This window comes from Callithrix jacchus, chromosome 14 (assembly GCF_049354715.1).
Source record: "Callithrix jacchus isolate 240 chromosome 14, calJac240_pri, whole genome shotgun sequence".
Lineage (NCBI taxonomy): Eukaryota > Metazoa > Chordata > Mammalia > Primates > Cebidae > Callithrix > Callithrix jacchus.
This window is the reverse complement of record NC_133515.1, coordinates 71,322,231-71,346,732: the sequence shown is the minus strand read 5'-3', so window position 1 is coordinate 71,346,732 and position 24,502 is coordinate 71,322,231. Positions and strand designations below refer to the sequence as shown.

At 37.3% G+C, this 24,502-nt stretch overlaps 1 protein-coding gene across 4 annotated transcripts in view; it reads right to left on the bottom strand.

Annotated features, from left to right (window-relative positions):
- The window catches only part of THADA (THADA armadillo repeat containing), a 361,249-nt gene that overhangs the window by 279,645 nt on the left and 57,102 nt on the right, over positions 1-24,502 (bottom strand). For all 4 annotated transcript variants that reach the window (XM_035272684.3, XM_035272683.3, XM_035272686.3 and 1 more), the window contains 3 exons: positions 23,292-23,401; positions 7,154-7,286; positions 3,902-4,015 (listed from right to left, as the gene is read on the bottom strand). In XM_035272684.3, coding sequence (XP_035128575.3) covers positions 3,902-4,015; positions 7,154-7,286; positions 23,292-23,401 — 357 coding nt within the window. The remainder of the gene's footprint in view (positions 1-3,901; positions 4,016-7,153; positions 7,287-23,291; positions 23,402-24,502) is intronic.

Sequence of the window (24,502 nt, the reverse complement as noted above, 5' to 3'; positions counted from 1 at the left end):
ATAAATCAATACATTTAAATTTCAAACAAAAATCCAAAGGGCTTTTTATTGAGTTTAACAAGCTAATTCTAATCTTTTTATGGAAGAGCAATGGGACAAACACAGCCAAGGTCATTCTGAAGGGAAATCAAAAAAAGAGATTCACCTTGCCAGATATTATAACTTTTTATAAAGACACAATACTTAAAATAGAGATTTTAGGCCAGGTGTAGTGGCTCACACCTGTAATCCCAGCACTTTGAGAGGCTGAAGCAGGCAGATCACTTGAGGTCAGGAGTTCAAGACCAGCCTGGCCAGCATGGTGAAACCCAGTCTCTACTAAAAATACAAAAATTAGCCAGACATAGTGGCACATGCCTGTAATCCCTGCTACTTGGGAGGATGAAATGGGAGAATAGCTTGAACCCAGGAGGTGGAGGTTGCAGTGAACCAAGATCATGCCACTGCACTCCAGCCTGGGCAACAGAGTAAGACTCCATCTCAAAAAAATAAAAATAGTGGTTTTGCTCCAGGCATAGATTAATAGACCAGTGGAAGAGAGCACAGAAACAGAACCATCTATCTATGAAAACACACAATACAGGCAGTATAAATCAAGAAGAAAAGGATGTATTATTATCAGAAATGTTTCTGTATTCTTTATCCAAATGGCAAACATTAAATTATTTTATTTTATACATAAACGAAGACAAATTACAGGTAATATAAAGACTTGTATACACTCCAGCCTGGGTAACAGAGCAAGATCCAGCTGTAAAAAGAAAAACAATAACAAAAATAACATGGTTTTATTTACACAAAATTATGACAAGTGTGACAAAAAACACTTTAAAACTTTTAAAAGAAAATATAAAATATCTTTCTTGGTTGAGCACAGAGGCTCACACCTGTAATCCCAGCACTTTGGGAGGTCAAGGCCAGGGGATCACCTGAGGTCAGGAGTTTGAGACCAGCCTGGCCAACATGGCAAAACCCCATCTCTACCAAAAATACAAATATTAGCGAGTATGATGATGGAAGTCTGTAATCCCAGCTACTCAGGAGGCTGAGGCAGGAGAATCACTTGAACCTGGAAGGCAGAGGTGCCGTGAACTGAGATCATGCCACTGCACTCCAGCCTAGGAGACAGAGTGAGACTCTGTCTCAAAAAAAAAAAAAAAAAAAAAAGAAAGAAAAAAGAAAAAAATATATAAAATATCTTTCTGATCTTGGGGTTTAATTTCTGAAATAAGATCTAAATGTACAACCCATAGAGGAGAAAGCTGACATACTCTATTTTATTAAAATTTAAAATTTCTACACACTAATAGAGACCACAAGCAAAGTAAAAAGAGAAACTATAAATTGGGAGAAGATACGCATAATTCAAATAATCAAAAAGAAATCAGTATCAAGACAGTATTTTTGAAACAACAACAAAAATCCAACTCCTACAAAACAAAAATGAAGGGACAAATAACCAATATTAAAGTAAGCAAAGTCTTTCAACAGATAATTCTCAGAAGTAAACCAAAAGGCTAATAAATATATGAAAAGATGTTAAAGCTAACTAGTAATAAGAAAAATGCAAAATAAAACTAGAAAATACCATTTCACACTAAGTAGAAAGTCAAAAACTGATAATACAAAGGTGTTGGTAAGCAATGGAAATTCTCATACTCTGCTGTTGGGAATATAAATTAGTTCAACCACTTTGGGGACAACACAACAGCATTGAATTGAACGTACGTACCTTAATCCTGCAATCCTACTGCTAGGTATATAACCTGGAGAAACATTCACATGTGTAAGGAGACACACAAGAATGTTTGTTTTAGCACTGTTTGTAATAGAAGAACACCAGAAACAACCCAAATGTCCATTCAAAGAAGAAGGGATGAAAGGAAATAGAGTAAGATAAAATACTCTTCAGAAATGAAAATGAACAGGAGCTGAACGGGAGCTTTCTAATCTTAAAATATAATGTTGCTAGATATAACCAAAGTATAAAAAGTGTGGATAACAACATTCGCTTAAAAGGAGATAAAAATAGGACAAAAATGCTTGGGAATGATTATCACTAATTTGGGTTGTGATAACAGCTGAGAAGGAATAAAGGGGAATGAGATGTGGAAGAATCCACAGCATAACTAACAGTCTCTGTAATGCTTAATCTTAAAACTGAAATTGGTTTCAAAGACGTTTATTACTCACTATACATCTCTGTATGCTGAAATATTTCAAAGATACGTAATAAAAATAATAAAGAAATGAACCATGGGAGGGGAGAAGGAAAGCAAATTATCAACTTTTAAGCTTAGAAGATTGATCAGAGACAAAATTTTTAAATTTCACCAATTTCATAAAAATGATCACTAAAATGCCATTAATCAACTTGGAGGAGGGCAATGATTAGCCAGCACTCGTTAAAACTGAGCCCCATTATTTTTAGATGCTCTTATAAAAATAGCACAGGTTCAGCATCCCAAATCCAAAAATCTGAAATCCAAAATGTTCCAAAATCCGAAACCTTTTTGAGCATCAACCAACATGACATTCTAAGGAAATAGTCATTGGAACATTTTAGATTTTCAGATTAGAGATGCTGACTCATTCAGTATAATGCAAATATGCAAAAATAAAAAATAAAAAAATCTAAAATCCAAAACATTTATGGTCTCCAGCATTTCAGATAAAAGATACTCAACATGAACTTTTTTAAAGTGATAGTCTAGGAAAATAGAATCAATTATATTTTTCCACATTTCACTGAAAAATGTCTTGAAATAATCATTTTTGAAAGTTAATTAACAACATTTTAGTCAATTTTTTAAGGAAATAAAGACATTTCATATCTTTGGGCACTGGCCACTGGGGGCCATATGACTATGTTCCATCCATATGACTGTGGAAAAGAATGGGGATTCTTTTCCACAGTCCACATTCTGGCCCATCGGCTCCCTTTAACACCTCCCACAGGCTCTGAAATAAAATCATATGTACTTATAGTACTTGATTGTAAACTTCAGCTCTCAATCTGTTCCCTGACCTAGCATGGCCCTTTACAGTTAGGTAGGAGTGTCCTACTATAGAGCTGGGCACGGTAGCTCACACCTGTAATCCTAGCACTTTGGAAAGCCAAGGCAGGCAGATTCCTGAGGTCGGGAGTTCCGAAACCAGCCTGTTGGCCAGGCTGGCTGGTCTCAGGTGATTTGCCAGGTGTAGTGGCCCAAGCCTGTAATCCCAGCTACTAGGGAGGCTGACGCATGGGAATCGCTTAAGCCCAGGAGGTCAAGGTTGCAGTGAGCCAAGATGGCCCCACTGCACTCCAGCCTGGGCAACAGAGCGAGTCTCTGTCTCAAAAAAAAAAAAACAAAAAGAGTGTCCTACTATGAAGCATTAATTGAGGAAGCCCAGACTATAACGTACAAGCAGTACTTGATAGGTATTAATATTTACTCCCTAGTGGTGAAGTGGAGCTATGACAAGCGCTTTAACATCATACATATAGGTAGTGGCTAAAAGGAACTAAATGTTAGTAAAATATAAACATCCCAAAACTTAGATACTACATTTAAAGGAAATTTTCTAAATGTACACAGACTCAAAGAAGCACACATGAAATTCTAAAGTGCTAGCATATACATTTTCAAATTTTTAGATGCAATAATATTATAAAATATCTTATATAAGCTGGATGTTTTCACCAGAGTTTAAAAATTGTTTGTTTTGATTAATATATTCAACTGAAGCAATGATTTGTTTTGTGGACAATAAAGACAAAAAAAAAAGAAAAACTAGTCAAACAAGCTTGAAATGTCTGTCCAATGTTCAAGAGTTCTTTATCGCCAGCCGACACTTTTTGTTAAAAAATAAAGCAAAATTTAAAACCACTGCAGAGTTTGTGTATTTCCATGATTACCTGGGGGACTGTGCTCTGTAAGTCATCTCTAGGCCCAGCCAAAGAAATTAACTCTTTCATTGTTATTTTCAACAAATCCATTTTGCCTTTCTTTGGTTCCGATGCCAACAGTGCCTATGGAAAATGCAAAAATTACAGGGTTCTTAGTTTTCATACACTTTTTTGCTGCTTCCCTGGATCAATCCCAAAATGCAAAATCCCGTTAATAAAAACGTGGTTATCAAAGAAAGTCAATTAAGCCATGTGGCCCTGGGCAAGTGGTTTAACATCACAGTTTAACTTACAGATTCTTCATCTCTAAATTCAGGTGAAGGTGAAATCATGTCATCTCTAACTAAGGTCACTTCCAGTTTGTTCATTAAATTTTACAATTCTAAAAGGCTAAAAAAAAATGACTCTTATTGACAACTCCTTAAGAGCCCTAAGTAGATGGCAGTTCTCAGATACAGTAAACAAATCAGTTTTAGTAACAAATATATCCAACAAGAAAATTCTCTTTACTTAAAAAACAAAAAATCTCTGGATTAAATTTCTTGTAAGAATGTTAACACTCCCTGAAGATTAAGCAGTTAATTCTTCAGGAAAGAATCATTACTTGGAGGAGTAATCAAATCAAAGCATTTGAAACTCCATGGAACCAAAAGAAATACTACGAACACCAAAGAGGCCCTATATTTGAATTTTTCAGTAGTTTCTTATTTACTTTGTATCTAACACTTTGCAAATATCCAATAAACATAAAAACAGGGTATTAAACCACTTGAGGCAACAAAAATGAGGTACTAATATATATTACAACATGGATGAACTCTGAAAACATTATGCTAAGTGAAAGAAGCCAGACACAAAAGATCACATATTGTATGATTCCATATATTTGAAATGTGCAGAATTGGCAAATCAATAGAGCTGGAAGGTAGATTAGTGCTTGCCTAGGGCGGAGTGGCAGGGGCAGAGAGAAATGGGAAGTGGCTGCTAATGAGTATGAGAGGTTTCATAATGGCTGTACAGCTCTCTGAATATACTAAAAACCACTGAATTGTACACTTGAAAGGGGTGAATTTATATTATGTAAATTATATCTCATTAAAGCTGTTTAAAAAAATCACTTTAGTCACATTCTCAGACTCCCTTCCTCCATATCTACTTTTCATGTTTACAGCTACAGCCTCTCAAGAGTGAAAGTTTCAAGGTAGTCAGCCTCTTCTGAAGCATTTGAAATCTACAGAAGAGGAAAATAAAGACATATGAAAAAATAGTTCGGTTTAGAAGAAATTTCTCATAGTTTATTTATGCTCAGATAACATATTTTTTAAATGACTTCAAAAAACTTCATGTCTATATTGAACATAATTTTTAATAAGTCTACATAAAAGGCAAACTCATGAACTATGTAGACAGTTCTTTTCCATACCTAACATTACACAGATTTCCACCAAAACAGGAATATAACTTTATTAGTAAGTCACACTAAGGGAAATAGACTCTCTTTAAGCAGGTATTTCTTTAAATTTAGACTTCATTCAATTAAAATGAAGTGAAAAGCTACATGCAATTATGAAATGTCTTCAGGGAACCCTGGCTTTTTTCTCCTAAAGAGCTGGGTAAAGTTATGGCATTCTTGCCAAGGCTAGGGTGAGAAAGTACACCTTCTGATTACTCACTATGACCAGTACTTAGTACAAGCTGGGCACCAGAGCTGAAAAAAGCACACTGCACAAATATGCAGTGAGAACTTGATGCTGTCTTAACATCTGATCGCAGACAGACAAATGACATGTAAAAACACAAGGTCAGAGTGAATTGTGGGAAGGAGAATGAACTATGCTGATCTAGAATGGGTCAAATCACATAAAAGTTGATTTATGAAGGTCACCAAAATCTGTAGAGCAGAACAACTTCAATGATCTTGTCACCAAAAGATCCTAAAGAGACTTTAGGAATTTAAGGGAGGAGTAAGAAAGAGAAGGAAAAAAATGTAGGGGCATGAAAAAAACCAGACTTCATTCCATTTATTTTCAGTGCTTTTATTATACCACTGCATTACTGGATTTAATCTTACTATATTAAACAAAGGCCTTTCAGGATGGGGTCTGATTTAGTATTATGAAGACACTGGTTTTTATTCTTTGGGTTCATGAAGGTAATAGTCTTAATTCCTAAATAAAATATCCTCCCGCTGGGCGCGGTGGCTCACGCCTATAATCTCAGCACTTTAGGGTGCCAAGGTGGGCAGATCACCAAGTCAAGAGATTGAGACCACCCTGACCAACAAGGTGAAACGCTGTTTCCACTAAAAATTCAAAAAAATAGCTGGGCGTGGTGGCATGTACCTGCAGTCTCAGCTACTTGGGAGGCTGAGGCAGGAGAATTGCTTGAACCCAGGAGAAGAAGGTTGCAGTGAGCCAAGATCGCACCACTGCACTCCAGCCTGGGACAGAGTGAGACTACGTCTCAAAAAAAGTTTTTTTTCCCCTATCAACAGCCATAGCTAAATGTGCTGATATGGAACAATCTTTAAGGTATACTATTAAGTAAAATCAAAGAGCAAACAGTATATATAGTATGTTTTCATATATGTTGAAAAGGAAAACAGACTCGCACACACATATTCTCATATGAAGAGAGGTTCGGGAGTCAGGCTGCCTGGGATCAAGTCTTAACTCAGTTCTTACTGTCTCTGTGGCCTTTGGCAAGTCACTTAACTTGCCTAAACCCCAGTTTCTTCATCTGGAAAACATGGATGATGATAGGTACAGGAAAGGAGTTAATGAGGTAATGTATGTGAAATAATCACTAATAAATGTTAGCTACTATTATGATTATTTTACGGATGGATGTTTTATAAAAGAATTGAAAAGAAAATGTTAACACTGGTTGCCTACAGAGAGTATTGAAGGTCTTGAGATGAAAGGAGGACATTTTTTTTTTTTAATAAAGTGGGGTGGTGGGGCAACATGTGCATTTCCTGGAAGTGAGCAATGAATGCACCACGGTGATGTCTGCCTGCTTAATACACAGACAGAAATCTATACCATCCTCTGTTTATTTGACCTTTTAGAGGGTTTGTTCCAAGAACAGATCTTGTCACAGGAACACACCGTCCCCACATTAAAACAAAGCCACAAATGCTATGTTGCTGAAAAGACAGAAATGTCCTTTATGTAATATATTCACATGTCAAACAGGTTAGGATATACTAAGATCAAAAGACAAATATAAACAAACAGCCAGGGTCCCACAGATAACTACCTGTATGTAGAAAGGAATTCCAGCACTGCGCCTTGTAGCACAGAGTTTAGAGGAAGGATCACTGCATTTAATTTCCTCTAAAACGCTCCATAGCCACTGCTCCGGCAGTTTTTGCAGATCCACATTCGGGCACCTAAAAGGCATATATAATCAAACATTCAGAATTAGGTATCAAAGTTAAAAGTATAAACTACTGATGTACATTTACACTGTTAAGATATATTCAGGATATATTCTTATGTTCTTATATTCTTATATTGAGAAGTAGGGGTGAAACTAAAAAATGTCTCACACTTTTCACCTACTTTCCTCTTTATTATGGGTCTTAAGATCTAAAAATTTCATTTCTTGCAACTGCAGTGTTTAAAGCATGTGTCTTGTGTGCAAAATAAGTTTTAATATGTAGGTTTGCAACCACACTCAAAATGTTCTGAGAAAGGTTGATCATGCTCTCACAGATATTTCATACACTACAACTCAAGACTTACAACGAAGAAGAATATAACTTTATGGTTTACTATAATTTATGTTCCATATTTATAGGAATTAAATATATTCAAAAAAACAAATTGTAAACTGTACTTTAGCAATCATTGGCATCTCTCTCAAAATGAGGCCTACCAGAAATACAATTTTCGACTAGATCCTCTGGAGAATTAAAGCAATTTACCTGGGATGAGGCATAAAACGTTCTGAGGCTATTTCAACATTACATCAGTGAGCTTCTGGATTATTACATTAAGTGTTATCTTAGAGTGCTCAAGAACATTTAATTTTTAGAAAATTTTTAAATGTATGCCCTACTAGACTATATAACATTGCCCAAGAAATGCCAAATTCAGTGGTAGGTGGACACAGTTAGGAACACAGTATCTGGTTTTAACAGAAATTAATATATGAAAATGAACAGATAAAGTCTAAAGGAAAAACACCCTTTTTTAAGTTGATGAAGAAATGCTAGAGAAAGATAAACGATTTCTAATTTATAGTGAGAATTAGATCTCTTAGGAACACATTTGGGATTTTTTTTCTTTATTCTAGTTTGGTGTAAAATAGATAACTTCAGTTACTGACTAAACATTCTCAATAGCAACTCAGATTCAGCTATATGTTTCACATAGAACAAAATATATAAATACTACTACTATAAAGGAGGCATTTTTAAAAGTTTGACATGGACCTAAAAAATATTATTTCAGCCATAAATGTTACAATTACATCTCCCTATTCCTAGCAGGCTCTGTGATTCTAAAGGTTTCCTTTTAGCATGTCTTAAAATCCATCACCTCAACCCCTGCCTCTTCGACACTCCTGTCCTCAGCCACCAGAACCAGCTATCAAAACTCTCAACCACTAGATTAAAAGAAATTCAGAAACATAACAACCAAATGCAGTGTGTGAACCTTGCTTAGAACTTGATTTAAATATATGAAATGTTAAACAGATACTGTCAAGAAATAAACTACTGTTTTTCTTTTCTTTTTTTTTTTCTCACTTTTCTATAAAATGAAGGTTGTTGGGAGGATTGAGTTTGTTCTTATGTCTAATAAATTCTTAATGGTCATTTTCTACAATCATCTGTTATTACGAGAAAAGTAAGTATTAAAAGAGTTCCGATCGAACTCCCTGTTCTACTCTTTCCCCTCTTCTCACTACTGCACTTGACTAGTCTTAAAAAAAAAAAAAAAAAAAAAAAGAGTTTCAATTGAACAGAGATGCAACAGATGAGTTCCCATTTTGACAGGACATCTCCCTATACATACAATGCAAGTTAATATTAATAATATGAAAAATATACAAATAGAAACCCCAAAACCAGCTGAGTTCAAAAACAAGATAATCATCTGGGTAAAAATCAAAAGAAATACAAAGTAGTGGGTGTGCTGATACCAGAGACCCACAGGGTTACAGATTGAGAAGTGGTAGTGGCAGCCAAAGAATTTCAGCAGCCTCATCTCTCTTGAAAAGAATCTGAAAACGGTCTACTGCCAGAGCTGCCTGAGGCTGTAGTGGTAGGAAAAGCCACAGGCACAGGGGCCTCTTAATCAGGTTGACTACTAACTCAGTGACCAGATCTATGATACCCCAATTTCACTATGGGGTGGGAGACCCAAAATACCACTACGTAATCTAGTTCCTCCGATAGAAAGAGCCTAGAAAGAGACCAACAAAGAAAACAAAAGGCTCCCATCACAGCCAGCAAGCCAAAATTCAAAATTCAGAAGTAAATTTTATATTAAGAAAGACAATTTTAAAAATCAGTAATTAAAACATAGATTCATTCCATATAAACGAATTTTATGGGACAGTCTGACAAAGACCTTAAATTACTATGTTGAGGATACTGAAGCAATAAATAAAGGATAACTTCTATTTAAAGAGAGTAACCGGGCATAGCAGCTCACGTCTGCAGTCTCAGCAACTCAGGAGGCTGAGGCAGGAGAATCACTTGAGCTCAGGAATCCAAGGCTACAGAGAGTCATCATGGCACCACTGGACTCCAGCATGGGTGACACAGACCCTGTCCCTTAACAAATAAATAAAGAGCAAGAAATCGTGAAAAAACAAGCCATGCTGAAATAAGAACAGGCATGTATAAAAATACAAAAGAAGGCCGGGTGCGGTGGCTCACGCCTGTAATCCCAGCACTTTGGGAGGCCGAGGCGGGTGGATCACGAGGTCAAGAGATTGAGACCATCCTGGTCAACATGGTGAAACCCCGTCTCTACTAAAAATACAAAAATTAGCTGGGCATGGTGGTGTGTGCCTGTAATCCCAGCTACTCAGGAGGCTGAGGCAGGAGAATTGCCTGAACCCAGAAGGCGGAGGTTGCGGTGAGCCGAGATCGCGCCATTGCACTCCAGCCTGGGTAACAAGAGCGAAACTCCGTCTCAAAACAAAACAAAACAAAACAAAACAAGATTAGAAATATCACAAATGAAAGTATACTTTCAGCCAAGCACAGTGGCTCACGCCTGTAATCCCAGCACTTTGGGAGGACAGGCAGGCAGATCACTTGAGCCCAGGAGTTCGAGACCAGCCTGAGCAACATGGTGAAACCCTGTCTCTACAAAAAAAAACAAAATTAGCTGGGCATGGTGGCACCTGCCTGTAATCCCAGCTACCTGGGAGGCTGAGGTGGGAAGACTGCTTGAGCCCAAGAGGCAGAGACTGCAGTGAGCCGAGATCATGCCAAGGCACTCAAGCCTGGGTGAGAGTGAGACCCTGTCTCAAAATACATAGATAGATAGTTAGATAGATAGATAGATAGATAGATAGATAGATAGATAGATAGATAGATAGATAGGTAGGTATGTAGATAGATAGATAGATAGATAGATAGATAGATAGATAGATAGATAGAAACAGATAAGATGAACTCTAAATAATTCACAACTTAGAAGATAGTTTTCTGGGAAATTTACCCAAAACAGAATTTTAAAAACATAAAATATATATGTGTGTATTTATACATATGATAGTTCCAGACCTAGACATAGCATAGCAAAATTGTGATTAATAAAAAAACTTAAAAGCTATAAGCGAGTTAAAGAAAATAGGAGATTTTCAAAGGAATATATGTTATACCAAAGACAAGTTTCTCACTGGCAATAACAGAAGCACTAAAGGAAAATAACTGTCCACCAGAATTGTATACCCCATAAAAGTACATTCAAAAGCATAGGTAAGATAAAGACAGTCTGAGATATAGAAAGAGTAAGTCTGCCTCCCAGAGACTCTCACCAAAAGAAATTCTAAAGGATGTACTTCAACAAAGTATAAACCCACAGTAGTTTCAATGGGGTGTCTACTAGACATACCAAATTGAACATGCCCCAGACTAAACTCCTGATCTTCCTCCAAAAACCTACTCTACCCACAGTCTTGCTGAACCTAATAAAAGAATAACAAATCTATCTCTTCAGGGGCTCAAGCCAAAAACTTTGTAGTTATCCTCTCTCTCTCAAATAGCAAATCTAATCTGTCAACAGACCTTGTCTGCTGTATCTTCACATTGTATCCAGATTCAGATCACATTTTACTATCTCCACCACTTTCCAAGTCATCACTATCTCTTTCCTGTAGTACAGCAATATTGTAACCCAGTAATCGGTCCTTCTGTTTTCACTATTACAGTCTATTATCAACACAGCAGTAAGGGTTATCCTTTTAAAAGACCAGATCATGTCAATCCTCTGTTCACAAACACTCTAATGACTCCCCATTTTACTCAGAGTAAAAGCCAAAGTCTTCACACAATGTCTTAGGCTGTCTGGTCCTCATAACTTCTCTGATCTCATCTACAACTCTTTCCCATGCTCACACTACTCTAGTCATAAATGGTTAACCTGATGTACACTAAATACCTACCCTAAGCCCATACCTCTCAGGACCTTTGTACCTAACATTCTCTCTGCCGTGAATGCTCTTCCTCCAGGTATTCCCATTGTGATTGTACAACTGCTAATTTTAGTATTCACTATCCCTTCTAGTACATGCTATATTTCACACTAATGTTTAAAAACTGGGTATAATAAGGGGGTAGAAGAGAGAGAAGCTAAATAATTTGTTCAAGATTACATAGCAACTAAGTGGCAGAGAGTGACGCCAAAGCCCTTGCCTCATAAAAAGACATTATTTCAATGTGCCTGCCCTAAATGCTCAGGTCTGGCTCATGATGAAGATATTATCAACTCTCTATTGTTTGTTTTAGTGGATTTCACTATTTCATTTTTTAAAAGACTCTATCAAGTACCTAGTAGTCGCTTTGCACTATGCTACACCTTAAAACAGAACTGTAAAAAAAAATTCCAAAGGACACATAATTAACAAAATGTTTTCAGATGGCTTTGGAATGTATTACCAGATAATATTATTTTTAAGACATTATCTTCCTCAATTATGTTTTATTCAGGTTACTTTTCAGATTGATTTCAATCCCTGAACATCTATCATTGGGGTGGGGGGTTAAAGTATTAATAGTTCTAAATGAACTGGATGGCACGAACGGAGAGCTAACTAGAAAATTAAAATCTCCATGGAAAAGCCACTCAGTGGATAACCTGTTTGTGACTGACTTGAAGTGAATTGTGTCTCATTTGTTTTTGAGGTACTCCAACTCCCTTGGGGAACTGGGGAAGTTTATTACTATTAATAAACTGTTTTCTTGTATTAACTGAATGATTCATGGTAGCCTAAAGAAATTACTTCACCTGCAACACAAAGCAATTAATTTCACATTTAAACATGAAGTACATTTAAAGCCAATATATTGAAGCAAAATTCCCAGAAAAGTATCAAGACTCAAAGTGCCAGGAAGATAATTATGCATAACTTCAACTGAGTAAGGGTAAGCCTCTGCCAATATCTATATTTACCAAACAATAATTTACTTTCCAAGCACAAGAAGGAAGAAAATCCTTTCCTTTTCCCATAAACACAGACTTTCACTTTGTTAGGTTTAAGAACAAAGTGGCAGCTTAGAAAGGAATAGTTACTTTCTGGGAACAGAAACTTTATGTCCATTTATTTTACACATTCATGAAGTTCCTCATTTTTTCATCCAGTCTCCTCCCCACTTCTACGCAACTCTATCACACACACGTGTATGTTATTTGTTCATAATCTTAAAGCGACCTACTAGGATCCACAGGTATTAATGTTTGTACAATTTCCAAGATACCTTCTACTTTTATATCCATGTGGTTAGAGACTGTCAGAAAACAAAAAGATTCCCAGTGAGTACAAAATCCAAACTCTTCATCCTGGCTCACAAAGCCCTATGTATTTGGACAATTTCATTAAACTTCATCTTATACCATTCTGTTCTCTTTTTTTTGAGACGGAGTCTTGCTCCGATGCCAGGCTGGAGTGCAGTGGCACGATCTGGGCTCACTGCAACTTCCCCATCCCGGGTTCAAGTGATTCCCCTGCCTTAGCCTCCCGAGTAACTGGGACTACAGGAGCGTGCCACCACGCCTGGCTAGTTTTTTGTGTTTTAGTAGAGATGGGGTTTCACCACGTTGGCCAGGATGGTCTTGATCTCCTGACCTCATGATCCACCTGCCTTGGCCTCCCAAAGCGCTAGGATTACAGGCATGAGCCACCATGCCCAGTCCATTCCGTTCTTTAATACACCATGGACTTTGGCACTAGCAGTTCTCATTGCTTGGAAAGCTCTTCTACAGAGAGCTGCTGCTGCTTCTTAATATTCAGGCCTTGGCTGAAATATTACTTTAGTCTAGTAAGAAAAAAATCTTCCTTATCACCAAACTTTATCACGTAAAATACATATTGCTAGCAGATCATTATTTTCTACGTCTCCATGTATCAAGGACACATTCCTTCCTGTTTACTTCTCTATTCTCAGCACCTATAACAGGACCTGGTACCCTACAGGGAGCTCAATAAATATTTGTTGAATAAATGAATGACATGTAATTTACTAACTCCACTGAGTATAGTATTCTAACAAACCAGGTTGACAAAGAAAGAGGATGTAACAACTAGAAAAGAAAGTATAATCAAAAATGTTTTTCAATGAGAAGTGTCACCGTTAGTGCCAGCAGTTGATTCCGCTGCTTAGCTTCCTATAACAAGTACAAATCCATTCAGCAAATCTCCACCTAACAGGGTGATAGTATTCATACAAGAATATTTCCTACTGAAATCCTCAAACAGCCTATCAAAATCAGCTCTACTAACCTAACTGCTACCCCAAGAGATCATTTTTCTCTCCAAGATCCAAGAACAAAACCAAGTACAGGGTTCAAAAGGAAGTATAGTTCGGGTTCATGAAAAGTGTTATTTAACCCATGAACGAACATGTACACTTACGAACATGAAGTAGAAACTACGTTTCATATGAGCAATGTCTCTGAGTGTTAACAACAGTTATAAAATTTAATTCAAGATGGTAACTTTTTCCTTTCTTTCTTAAGGCTCTTTAGGAGATCTCCTCCAGGCCCACAGCTTCATCTATTTCCTCTGCTTGGCTGACTTTCAAATACATACCTCCAGCTGGAGTGACCAACTGTCCCTATTTGCCTAGGACTAAGGGATTTCCCAGAATGCTGGACATTCACTGCTAAAATACTGGGGGAGTCCCAGGTCATGCTATCTACAGCCTAGACTCCTCTGCCAATCTCTTGACCGGTATTTCCAACTATCTGCTATTTGCTAGGCAGCCGCCCTACACCACCTGAAACTCAGCATGTTTAAAGCATGAGCTTCCCTCCCTCTCATCATGCCCTTCTTGTCTTGCTTTTCTCCATTATTGGCATTCATTATTCTTCTCATCTACTAGGACAGACAATTCAGTGGATCTCTGCCTTGGTCTTTAATGTGTATCTTGTAAATTATTTGACTTACTTGTCTAATCCCAAAGATTAAAATGCTAGGTTGAAAGTTCCTCTAACAATAAGGTCCATGGTTTACCAATATTGTTATCCTACATATAATGCCTACCTATCAAAATTCCTTACAGAAAGCAATAATCAATAAACTTCTGTTGAACTGCTAATCTCTGAAACACTATGAAATTCCAGAAAAACATTTAGATTCTAGTGCTGGCTCAATCACCAACTACACGTGTGGCTGTAGATTAATCACTTGATTTCTCAGTGCTTAAGAATGAAAATAAAATTATGAAAATTCCCTGGGTTATAAATAGAGAAGGAAATGACTCTAAAATACGTAAATACCCCAAGTTCCTGATGAGAATGTCCCCAAAATGCCTCATCATGGTCCCATACAATCTTTCGTCCCTTGTTCAAGTCCTCACATCTCTCTCAGTTCCACAGAGTTAAATGTTTCCTATTTAGACTCTGGTAATTACGTCTAGGTTAACAGTAACTCTGGTCTCCTGTATCATATGGTCAAAGAGAGCTCAATCAGACACAGCATCTGGCACACAGTAGATGTTTAAGAAATCTTTTGTTGAATAATTAAATAAAGAGCAACTTAGTGCTGGTGTCACCTGGCACACATTAGTTATGCCTGCAGGTAGGCACAAAATTGACAAACCAAGTATAGAAAGGGGGGAAGTGGAACTCTAAGTCTTCTCAATGGTGAGGTCACTGTGCCTATAAAAAACAGAATACAGTTCTCACTATTCAATGAACCTTCTGTCCGCTCTCCAGCAAGGAACGATTTCTATATAAGGAAGTGATTTCAAAACTCCAGGGTTGCTGCTGTTTATGATAATGAGGGAATTGAAAGGTAAAAATGAAACCATGCAAGGTTCCTAAGAACAATGCAGCAAATCCTCGTTGTTTGTTTTGGTTCTTCATCACACAATCCAGGGGCTAGCAAGGATACAAAAAGAAAGATTCTGGGGTGAAACAGTCCTTGGTCTTTCAGCCAACTCCATGTAGTCACCAACCACAGCCATGGGGAATTCCAAAGTCCTGCTTTTGTTAGTGAATACCTTTCCACTAAATAAGCAGACATCCTCTTTGTCTGAAGGCTTTTTTGTTTTATTTGACTATCTTGTCAAATTGATATAAAATATACAGTGTCTTTAGCCTCTGTGTACATTGTAAAATTGCAGCTTTCTTAAAAGGGGTTCAAGGTTCATCATAAACAACTCAGTAACACAAAATGTTATTAATCTACAAAATATGGCCAGAAGCAGTGGGTCATGCTTGTAATCCCAACACTTTGGGAGGCCCAGGTAAGAGGATCTCTTGATCCCAGCAGTTGGAGACCAGCCTGGGCAACATGGCACAAGCCCACTCTCTACAAAAAAAAAAAAAAAATACAACAAAATTAGGTGGGCATGGTGGTGCACCCCTGTAATCCCAACTACTAAGGAAGCTGAGGTGAGAGGACTGCTTGAACCCAGGAGGTTGAGGCTGCAATGAGCCAATATCACACCACTGTGCTCCAGCCTAGGCAAAAGAGCAAGACCCTACCTAAAATATAAATATTTAAACATACACACACACACACACATATAAAACAACAAAAGCAGTTTACCAGTTCTCAAGGAAGCTTACTAAAGATGTATCCAGCTTCCTTCAGTCTTTCATATCTGAAATCCTGACTTTCCCAATCAGAAACTAGAAAGCAGCACTGTATGGAGAGTAGAAATTCTTAGAGGGAGGGACGGAGGGAGGGAGGGAGGGAGAAAGGAAGGGAGGGAGGGAGGAAGGGAGGACGGACAGACGGATGGACAAATAAAAAGAGGTAGGGAGGGCCGGGCATGGTGGCTCATGCCTGTAATCCCAGCACTTTGGGAGGCAGAGGCAGGTGGATCACCTGAGGTCAGGAGATCAAGGCCAGCCTGGCCAACATGGCAAAATCCTGTCTCTACAAAAACACACAAAAAGAATTAGCCAGGCATGGTGGTGCGCTCTTGTAATCCCAGCTACTCAGGAGGCTGAGGTGGGAGAATCACTTGAACCCTGGAGGCAGAGATTGCAGTGAGCCAAGACTGCACCACTGCATTCCAGCCGCGGCAACAGAGCAAGACTCTATCTCAAAAAAGAAAAAAAAAAAGTTAGGGAGTTTTGTTGTCGACGTTTCTGTGCTAAGTGTTAAGTGCTACGGCCTAAGCCCCTACTAAAAGTAACAGATATGAACAGGCCAGGCTATAGCTGGTATTTTCAGGCCTTTGGCATTGTCTTGAGCAGATCACTGAAGCAAATTATTGCTCCATAAACAGATTACTCCAACTTCTATCCACAGAGCTATCTCACTCCTACTGGGTAAGTTTCCGAAGATAAGCATAAAACCCGCAGACTAAAATCAAATTACCTAAACTGTATACCCAACTAATTGGTCATTAGACTATTTTGTACCAATAAATCCAGTTCCCTGACTACAAAGTGACTTTCCAATGGCTTCATCTATCCAACTACATATAGTAGCACACAGCTATTTTTAACTTACGTAAGTATTGTTAACTGAGAAATGTCACCTTTATTTCCTCAAACTCTTTCAGTATAATTTTTTCTAACTTAGAGTATTTCCCAATCGCTAATTCCATAAGCTAAATTCCCCACTCCATTCAATCTTTGGTCAAGTATTATATTTATTATTTCAAGGTTCATGTTTATTATTTCAATGAAACTAAACACTAACAGATGTGTGCAGGAAGGTTGTATGCATGTATGTTTAAAAAGGGAACATAACCCCGAAGCACGAGGAAACTTTAAGCCTGAAAAATGATTTGCCCAAATGAAATCCTGTTAGAAAGCTACATATCAAGAGAAGCCATCTTAACCTCCCTCATCACTATTATATATCATTCAGGCTTACTGCAGGCTAAAACATTAGGGGGCTATTTTGAAGACTTAGCTGCAGGCACAGGCGATAATAACAATGACCAAATATAAATTGAATCACCAATCAGAGGGCCATGGGGAAAAGGGCAACATACAGCGGATTAAAAGAAGTGGTTGGAAGATGTACCAGATAGTTGGTTCTCTCAATTATTTAATATAATCATTCCCTAAGATCTAGGAGAAAAAAATAACATTAAACATAATTCTAAAACTTTACTTAAAAAGCTGGCATAGAGGTTACTGAGAACAAAGTACCTCTGCTATTGTGTCTAAATGACAAAGTGTTATTCTGAAAACTTTAAATGAGTGCTCAAATATTAAGAGAAAATGGTAATAGCTGACTCAACTACTACAGTAGGCTTAAAAATGAAAATAAAAATGCAGGAGTCACTAACAAATCACAAACCAAAGACACAATGACTTAGAATTTATACATCAAGATATTCTAGTTTTCTCCGAATTCTTTTAATCCACAACAGAAATGGGATATTAAAAGGATTTTCTCTCTATAAAGAATATGACTCCCAGGGTGGCTCCCTTAGTTATTCTTTATTTAATTATTATTCATATTTCCAATAAAATTCATAGGACACTCAGCGAGAAGTAAGTGTCTTATTTTGACACATTTGTCAATTGAAATGTAAATAAAAGTTTAGGTTGGGCCTGGTGGCTCATACCTGTAATCCCAGCACTTTGAGAGGCTGAGGTGGGGATATTGCTTGAGCCCAGGAGTTTAAGACCAGCCTGAGCAACATGGCAAAACCCCGTACTCTACAAAAAGTACAAAAATTAGCCAAGCGTGGTGGCAGGCACCTCTAAGTCCCAGCTACTTGGGAGGCTGAGACAGGAAGAATGCTTGAACCCAGGAGGCAGAGGTTGCAATGAGCCAAGATTGTGCTACTGCACTCCAGCCTGGGCAACAGAGAGAGATTCTGTCTCAAATAAATAAACTATATTAAAAATAAAGTTTACACATGTGTACCTATGCAACTATCTTGCATGTTCTTCACATGTACCCCAAAATCTAAAATGCAATAAATAAATAAAATAAATAAAAATAAAGTTTACACAAAATTGTATATTCTTTCATCTAAAGTTGAGTAACTTTTCTCCCAAATCTTACACATTATATTCGGCATTTATTTCTTGCTCAACTGCATATTCTTTAGAGACTTGGTCTTTCATTCTCCTGAAAGGTAGAATAAATTATTTTTGCACTATTATATTGAAATTGCTCATTAAAAGTTTTCTTTTGCGGTGGCTCAAGCCTGTAATCCCAGCACTTTGGGAGGCCGAGGCGGGTGGATCACGAGGTCAAGAGATCGAGACCATCCTGGTCAACATGGTGAAACTCCGTCTCTACTAAAGATACAAAAAAATTATCTGGGCATGGTGGCGCGTGCCTGTAATCCCAGCTACTCAGGAGGCTGAGGGCAGAAGAATTGCTTGAACCCAGGAGGCGGAGGTTGCGGTGAGCGATCGCGCCATTGCACTCCAGCCTGGGTAACAAGAGCGAAACTCCTTCTCAAAAAAAAAAAAAAAAAGTTTTCTGTTGAATTTGAATCATAGTAGCTATAATTAACTGACGAAAGTTTAAATACATATTTAAATGATTTCTCTCCACTGTAATTATTGATGTCCATGAGTCAGTACTAGTATTTTATGACAAAAACTGCCAAATGTCCCAATTTAATTTTTTCAGGCCAATAATGTGAAAATGATTACAATTACTGTAATAAATAGCTATAGATTAAGCTACATTTCAACAACTAAAGCAATTCGATTATGTGAAGAGTAAGACAACATCAAGCAATCACAAATCTCCCTTCTAGATTTAGAATTATAATCAATGATTTTGTCCCCTTATAGTTAAGTTTATAACTTATGGTTGGACAAATGAAAGTTACATTCCCAATTTAACATCCCTGTTTAGAATTCTGTTCATTTTCATTAGAAGAACTATTTCAAATAAGATCATAGAAAGTAAACAAGCAAATATGAATGTCACCAGGAACTTGAATTTAGAGTTTTATGACATTAATAAACTTAACCATGCCAATCAAATGCTTAGACAAGTAATTATGCACAGGCAAGCAATTACATTTTTTAAGGAGAACATGAATATTTCACTTACTTCTAAATAGAAAGTACTATATAAGAAAATCAGATTACAGAAAATTAATACACTATTTGTGTGCTATGTGTGTTGCAAGCGTTACTTCGAAGATTCCCAGAAAAAATAATAACATCTCCATTCCTATTTACTCTTAGATGATTGTTTAATAGTGCAGCCAGTTTACATTTGAAGACATTTTGCATAATCCTATTAAAAACTTATTCAAACAATGTGGCTCATGTTTAACTCTTCAGTTATGTATCCATTAATCATCTTTAAGTGCTTCCTTCCTTACCACAGCTGTAGTTCAAGAGGTGGCCAGCAGTTGGCCTCCATTTCTGTGGATTTTCATGAATGCCCAGATTTCTCTTTGCAAACTTTTTAAATGTTGTATGCCTAAACAACTTTTTCATAACTTAAGAGCTTATAAAATGCTTTTAAAAGGACTCCAAAAGAAACAAATTTTCTTTTAAAAATAAAAACCAAACAAAAGGAAGCCACACACACTGTAAAGATGTTCTCTGCAAAACATTCTGTTCAGCAGATTTGAAATGTCTCTAAAGGGATCAAGAACTACTTGGTTTGAAAGCAACAGCTGAGAACTCATAAAAGGATAGCCAACAGTAACAGCCATGAGAAAATCTTTAAAGTAGATTAGGAGTGGCTAAGGTACCAGGCATTGGGCCTTCCCTAGTCTCCCCACTCGTTTTATTTGGAATGCCTTCAACTGTACCATTCAACTACATTTGTTCAAAAGCCTCTGTCCTTAGTCCTCTGTTCTTTTTTCCTTTCATGCTCTACCCCAAAGACTGCAATCTTACTATGATATTTTTTGGAGACAATTCACAAATCTACATCTCTGTTTCTGTTACATCAGCCAAACTAATCCTCTAACAGCTAACTTAAATATTTCCACCAGGGTATGCCATCATTATCTCATACTCAAGACATAAAAAACAAAAAAACTTGTTCATCTTTACCAACCATTCCCTCTTTCCACTTCCTTGGTTTTGATGACCCAAATCAATCCCATTTGTCTGGTAACCATGACTCAGAATCACAGAAGCAACCATGAACTTCCTGGTAACCTCCACTACTCACATTCAGTTGGTTCATGTGGCAGAAGGCATTTTTCAAAGATGGCCACCACAATATCTCCTATGTACATATACTTCTACAATATGATCTTGCCACTTTGCCATAAAAAGGTGGGCTGAATCCAGGCTGGCCCTAAGAAGCACTTATAATTAAAGGAATGTGACTAAAGCAATGCAATGAGACTTCCAAGGCTAGGTCAGAAAAGATCATACAGCTTCTGGTTGGTTGTCTTGTAATACTCCCTCTGGGGGAAGCATGCTGCCATATAAGAATTTTAACCCCAGGACTGCCATGCTAGGATGAGAGGCTACATGTAGTCCCAACTGGCCCAGTTTTCTAGATAGTCCCACCAAGATACCACAAATGCGAGTGAAGCTGTCTTAGATCCGTTGTGACCAGTTCATCTGCCAGCTGAATGCCACCAATTAAACTCAATAAGTACCCTAAGGAGAATCACCCAGTTGAGCCCTGCCCAAATTCTTCAGATACAAAATCATAAATGTAATAAAATGTGTCCATAGCTTTCCTTCTAAGTATACAATACATCATGGGAGGAGTTGTTACTACCTATGTGGGGCCAAAAGTTAACTAAAACCCCACCTTTGTCTCTATTCCCAGAGCCATCACCGAAGAGGAAGCCCTCATCACCTCAGATCTACTTTGTTATAACTGATTCCAGGCTCTCCTTACTATAATCTGTCATTGCAATCTATCTAACCTAACATTTCCAACCAAAAACTACTTTTATATGCCAACCCCACAACCAACATCAATCTCACATTTCACATTTGTGGGAAATTCTATAATGCAAAGAGGGTTTCATAAATATCTCTTTTATTTGATTCATATAACAAAAGCCAGAGATCTGTCAATAAGGCAAATAATCTCTTCCTTAAAGATGAAGAGATCAAAGGTTAGGGTGGTTAATTTTTGTACAATCTCATTGCCAATAAATGGAATGAATACACACAGAACTAACAGCCTAAGTCACAGATTAGGCCATTCTATGATGCCGCCTATGAGCTATTTCAGAGCAAAAATACTGATGTCTCTCTCCATCCCTGCTACAGTAAATCTATTTCCGAGATACTCTATAATTTGGCCTCGACCTATCAACTTGCTTGGTATTTCATACTAACCCACCACTACAGGAAGACTGGCTTATTTATTCACCTGACAACAAACCATGCCAATTCTAGCTTCTGAACATTTACTCACAATGTTTCCTTCTTTCAACTCACATATTAGCACAAATTCTACCTCCTCACTAAGTCCTACCAGCCTATCCCCATTGCTTTCTCTCTTTGCTATTCCTACATGATTTATAAATTTCATCCATAATTTAGCAGTTTTATCTTGTTCAAGTGTGTTGGTATTACTTCCAGGCTGGTATTCAGTCAACATACAGCCATACATAGAGGCTGCGTGTGGTATACAGCCAGGGCTGGTTCTGACCAGTCAGTGCTCACGACATACCTTTGGTTAAATATTTTGAATTTCATCTCTACTTATTTCTGAATCTAAACCATAAGTTCTCTTATAAGAGGAACTTCATCTTATAAAAAAGCATATCATCATCCAAACCAGGCACAGTACTAAGCACACAGCTGGTATTCATATATTCTTGTTAATTGATTTGATGGGAGTGCAGTGTGCTGTGTTTTGAGGAAAAAAAAATGTTCGTAAGTCATGTCTACACTGCAAACAAAAAGTTGAAAAGATAAAATATTTTCAGGATATGCAGGTTTAATGTCAGAGACTTTTTTTTTTAAGTATCATTTAAAGACATTCTGTGCAGCCCATAACCGCCAAAATGTTTTATAAATGTTCTTACCAGGCATGTGAAAAAAAAGTTTCAAAGATATTCAAGGAATAGACGTCTTAATAGCCCAAAATAAAATGTTTGCTGAGGCTACAAGGCTGGCAGAACTCTGCCTCATTTCAAAAAGTTTCCAGGCAATGGAAATGTTTTCCTGGAAAATACTACCTTTTATTTACAGAACACTTGCCATGAACACTTAGTCATTAAGTAATTTAAGGTTTCCTCACAAGCTCTTTGGAGGAAATCTATTATATGAATGAATGAAATTATCTGTAACTATAATGTCAAAAAATACATTGGTTAAATACATGAAATCTATCTAAGTAATTTTCCAGGTAAAAGGGGAAAAAAATCTTTTCTACTTTTTAGTCTACTTACTGTTCTTTTAAACTTTTCTATAGGATAAATTTATGAAGAAAAAAAACAAAATCCTTAAGTGTGTCTCTAATACATACCCCCAAAATTACAAGGCTTATTTTATTCCAAACACCAAGTAATTTTCAAACAGACAAAACATTCATTTCAATGAAAAAAAAAAAAAAACACCAGTAATTTCAAGCTATTTTTAGCAAAATCTTTGAGTTTGTTTCAAATCACCTTTCAATGAGAGAATAACTCAGTTTAGACATTTCAATCAATCATCTGCAGTAAATCATAACAATGAAACCTAAGAAAACAATTTCTTCCAAGAGTTTTGTAGTCAACCAAGTCTTATTCTTCTGAACATCAAAAGCCACAACTAAATTCTACTCCAAGCACATGCTTTGTACATTTAGCCTTTTTAAAATATAGACAAAAGGATATTTGTTTTACCTGTTAAGTACTTCAGTGAGTTTCACAAAACCAGTATAAGCCAGTTCAAATGCTCCTCTGTGCCTGGACTGTAAAAGGTTTTGTTTAAAGTAATCTCCTATTTCTTTCACCTTTAAAAAAGCAAAAACAAATGTTTAATTTATGTTTACATTTGCAAATGTATTTATATCAGTAATATTTTTTAGAACCCAGGTCTAGGGTCCATCCATTTAGCACTTGCCATGTGACAGAACATGTTTTAAGCATTTTTTTCTTTTGAGACAGAGTTTTGCTCTGCAGTACAGGCTGGAGCACAGTTGCACAGTCTTGGCTCACTGCAATCTCTGCCTCCAGGGTTCAAGCAATTCTCCTGCCTCCACCTCCCAAGGAGTTGGGACTATAGGCACTTGCCACCACACCGACTAATTTTCTGTATTTTATAAGGAGACGGGGTTTCACTGTATTAGCCAGGATGGTCTTGATCTCCTGATCTTGTGATCCACCCACCTCAGCCTCCCAAAGTGCTGGGATTACAGGTGTGAGCCACTGCGTGCCCGGCCTTTTTTTTTTTTGAAAAGGAGTCTCGTTCTTGTGGCTCAGACTGGAGTGCGATGATACAATCCTGGCTCGTTGCAACCTCCACCTTCCAGGTTCAGGCTATTCTCCTGCCTCAGCCTCCAGAGTAGCTGGAATTACAAGTATGTACCACCATGCCTGGCTAATTTTTTTTGTATTTTTAATAAAGACAGGTTTTTCCATGTTGTTCAGGCTGATCTCGAACTCCCAACCTCAGGTCATCTGCCTGCCTCGACCTCCCAAAGTGCTGGGATTACATGCATAAGCCACTGTGCCTGGCTTTTTTTTTTTTTTTAAACAATAGCTCATCTAATCCTCACAATAATTCCATGAAATAAGTACTATCATTATCTCTACTTCACAATGGGAAAACTGAGGCCCAGAAAGGCTAAGAAACTTATCCAAGGTTACACAGCAAGAAAGCATTGGAACCAGAACATGAAGCCAGGCAGTCTGGCTCCAGAGTTGACCATCTTTAACTGCTCCACTAGAACCACCTTCCTATGTCATCTTCACAAACCTCAGTGTGTTTTCTGTTACAGCGCGTATCATTCAACTCCAACAGAAAATCACACAAAGTGACAACACGCACACACATAGGTCTGGGTGAAATAATTACCTTTTTATCTTTTAAAAAATTTTATTTTTTATTGTGG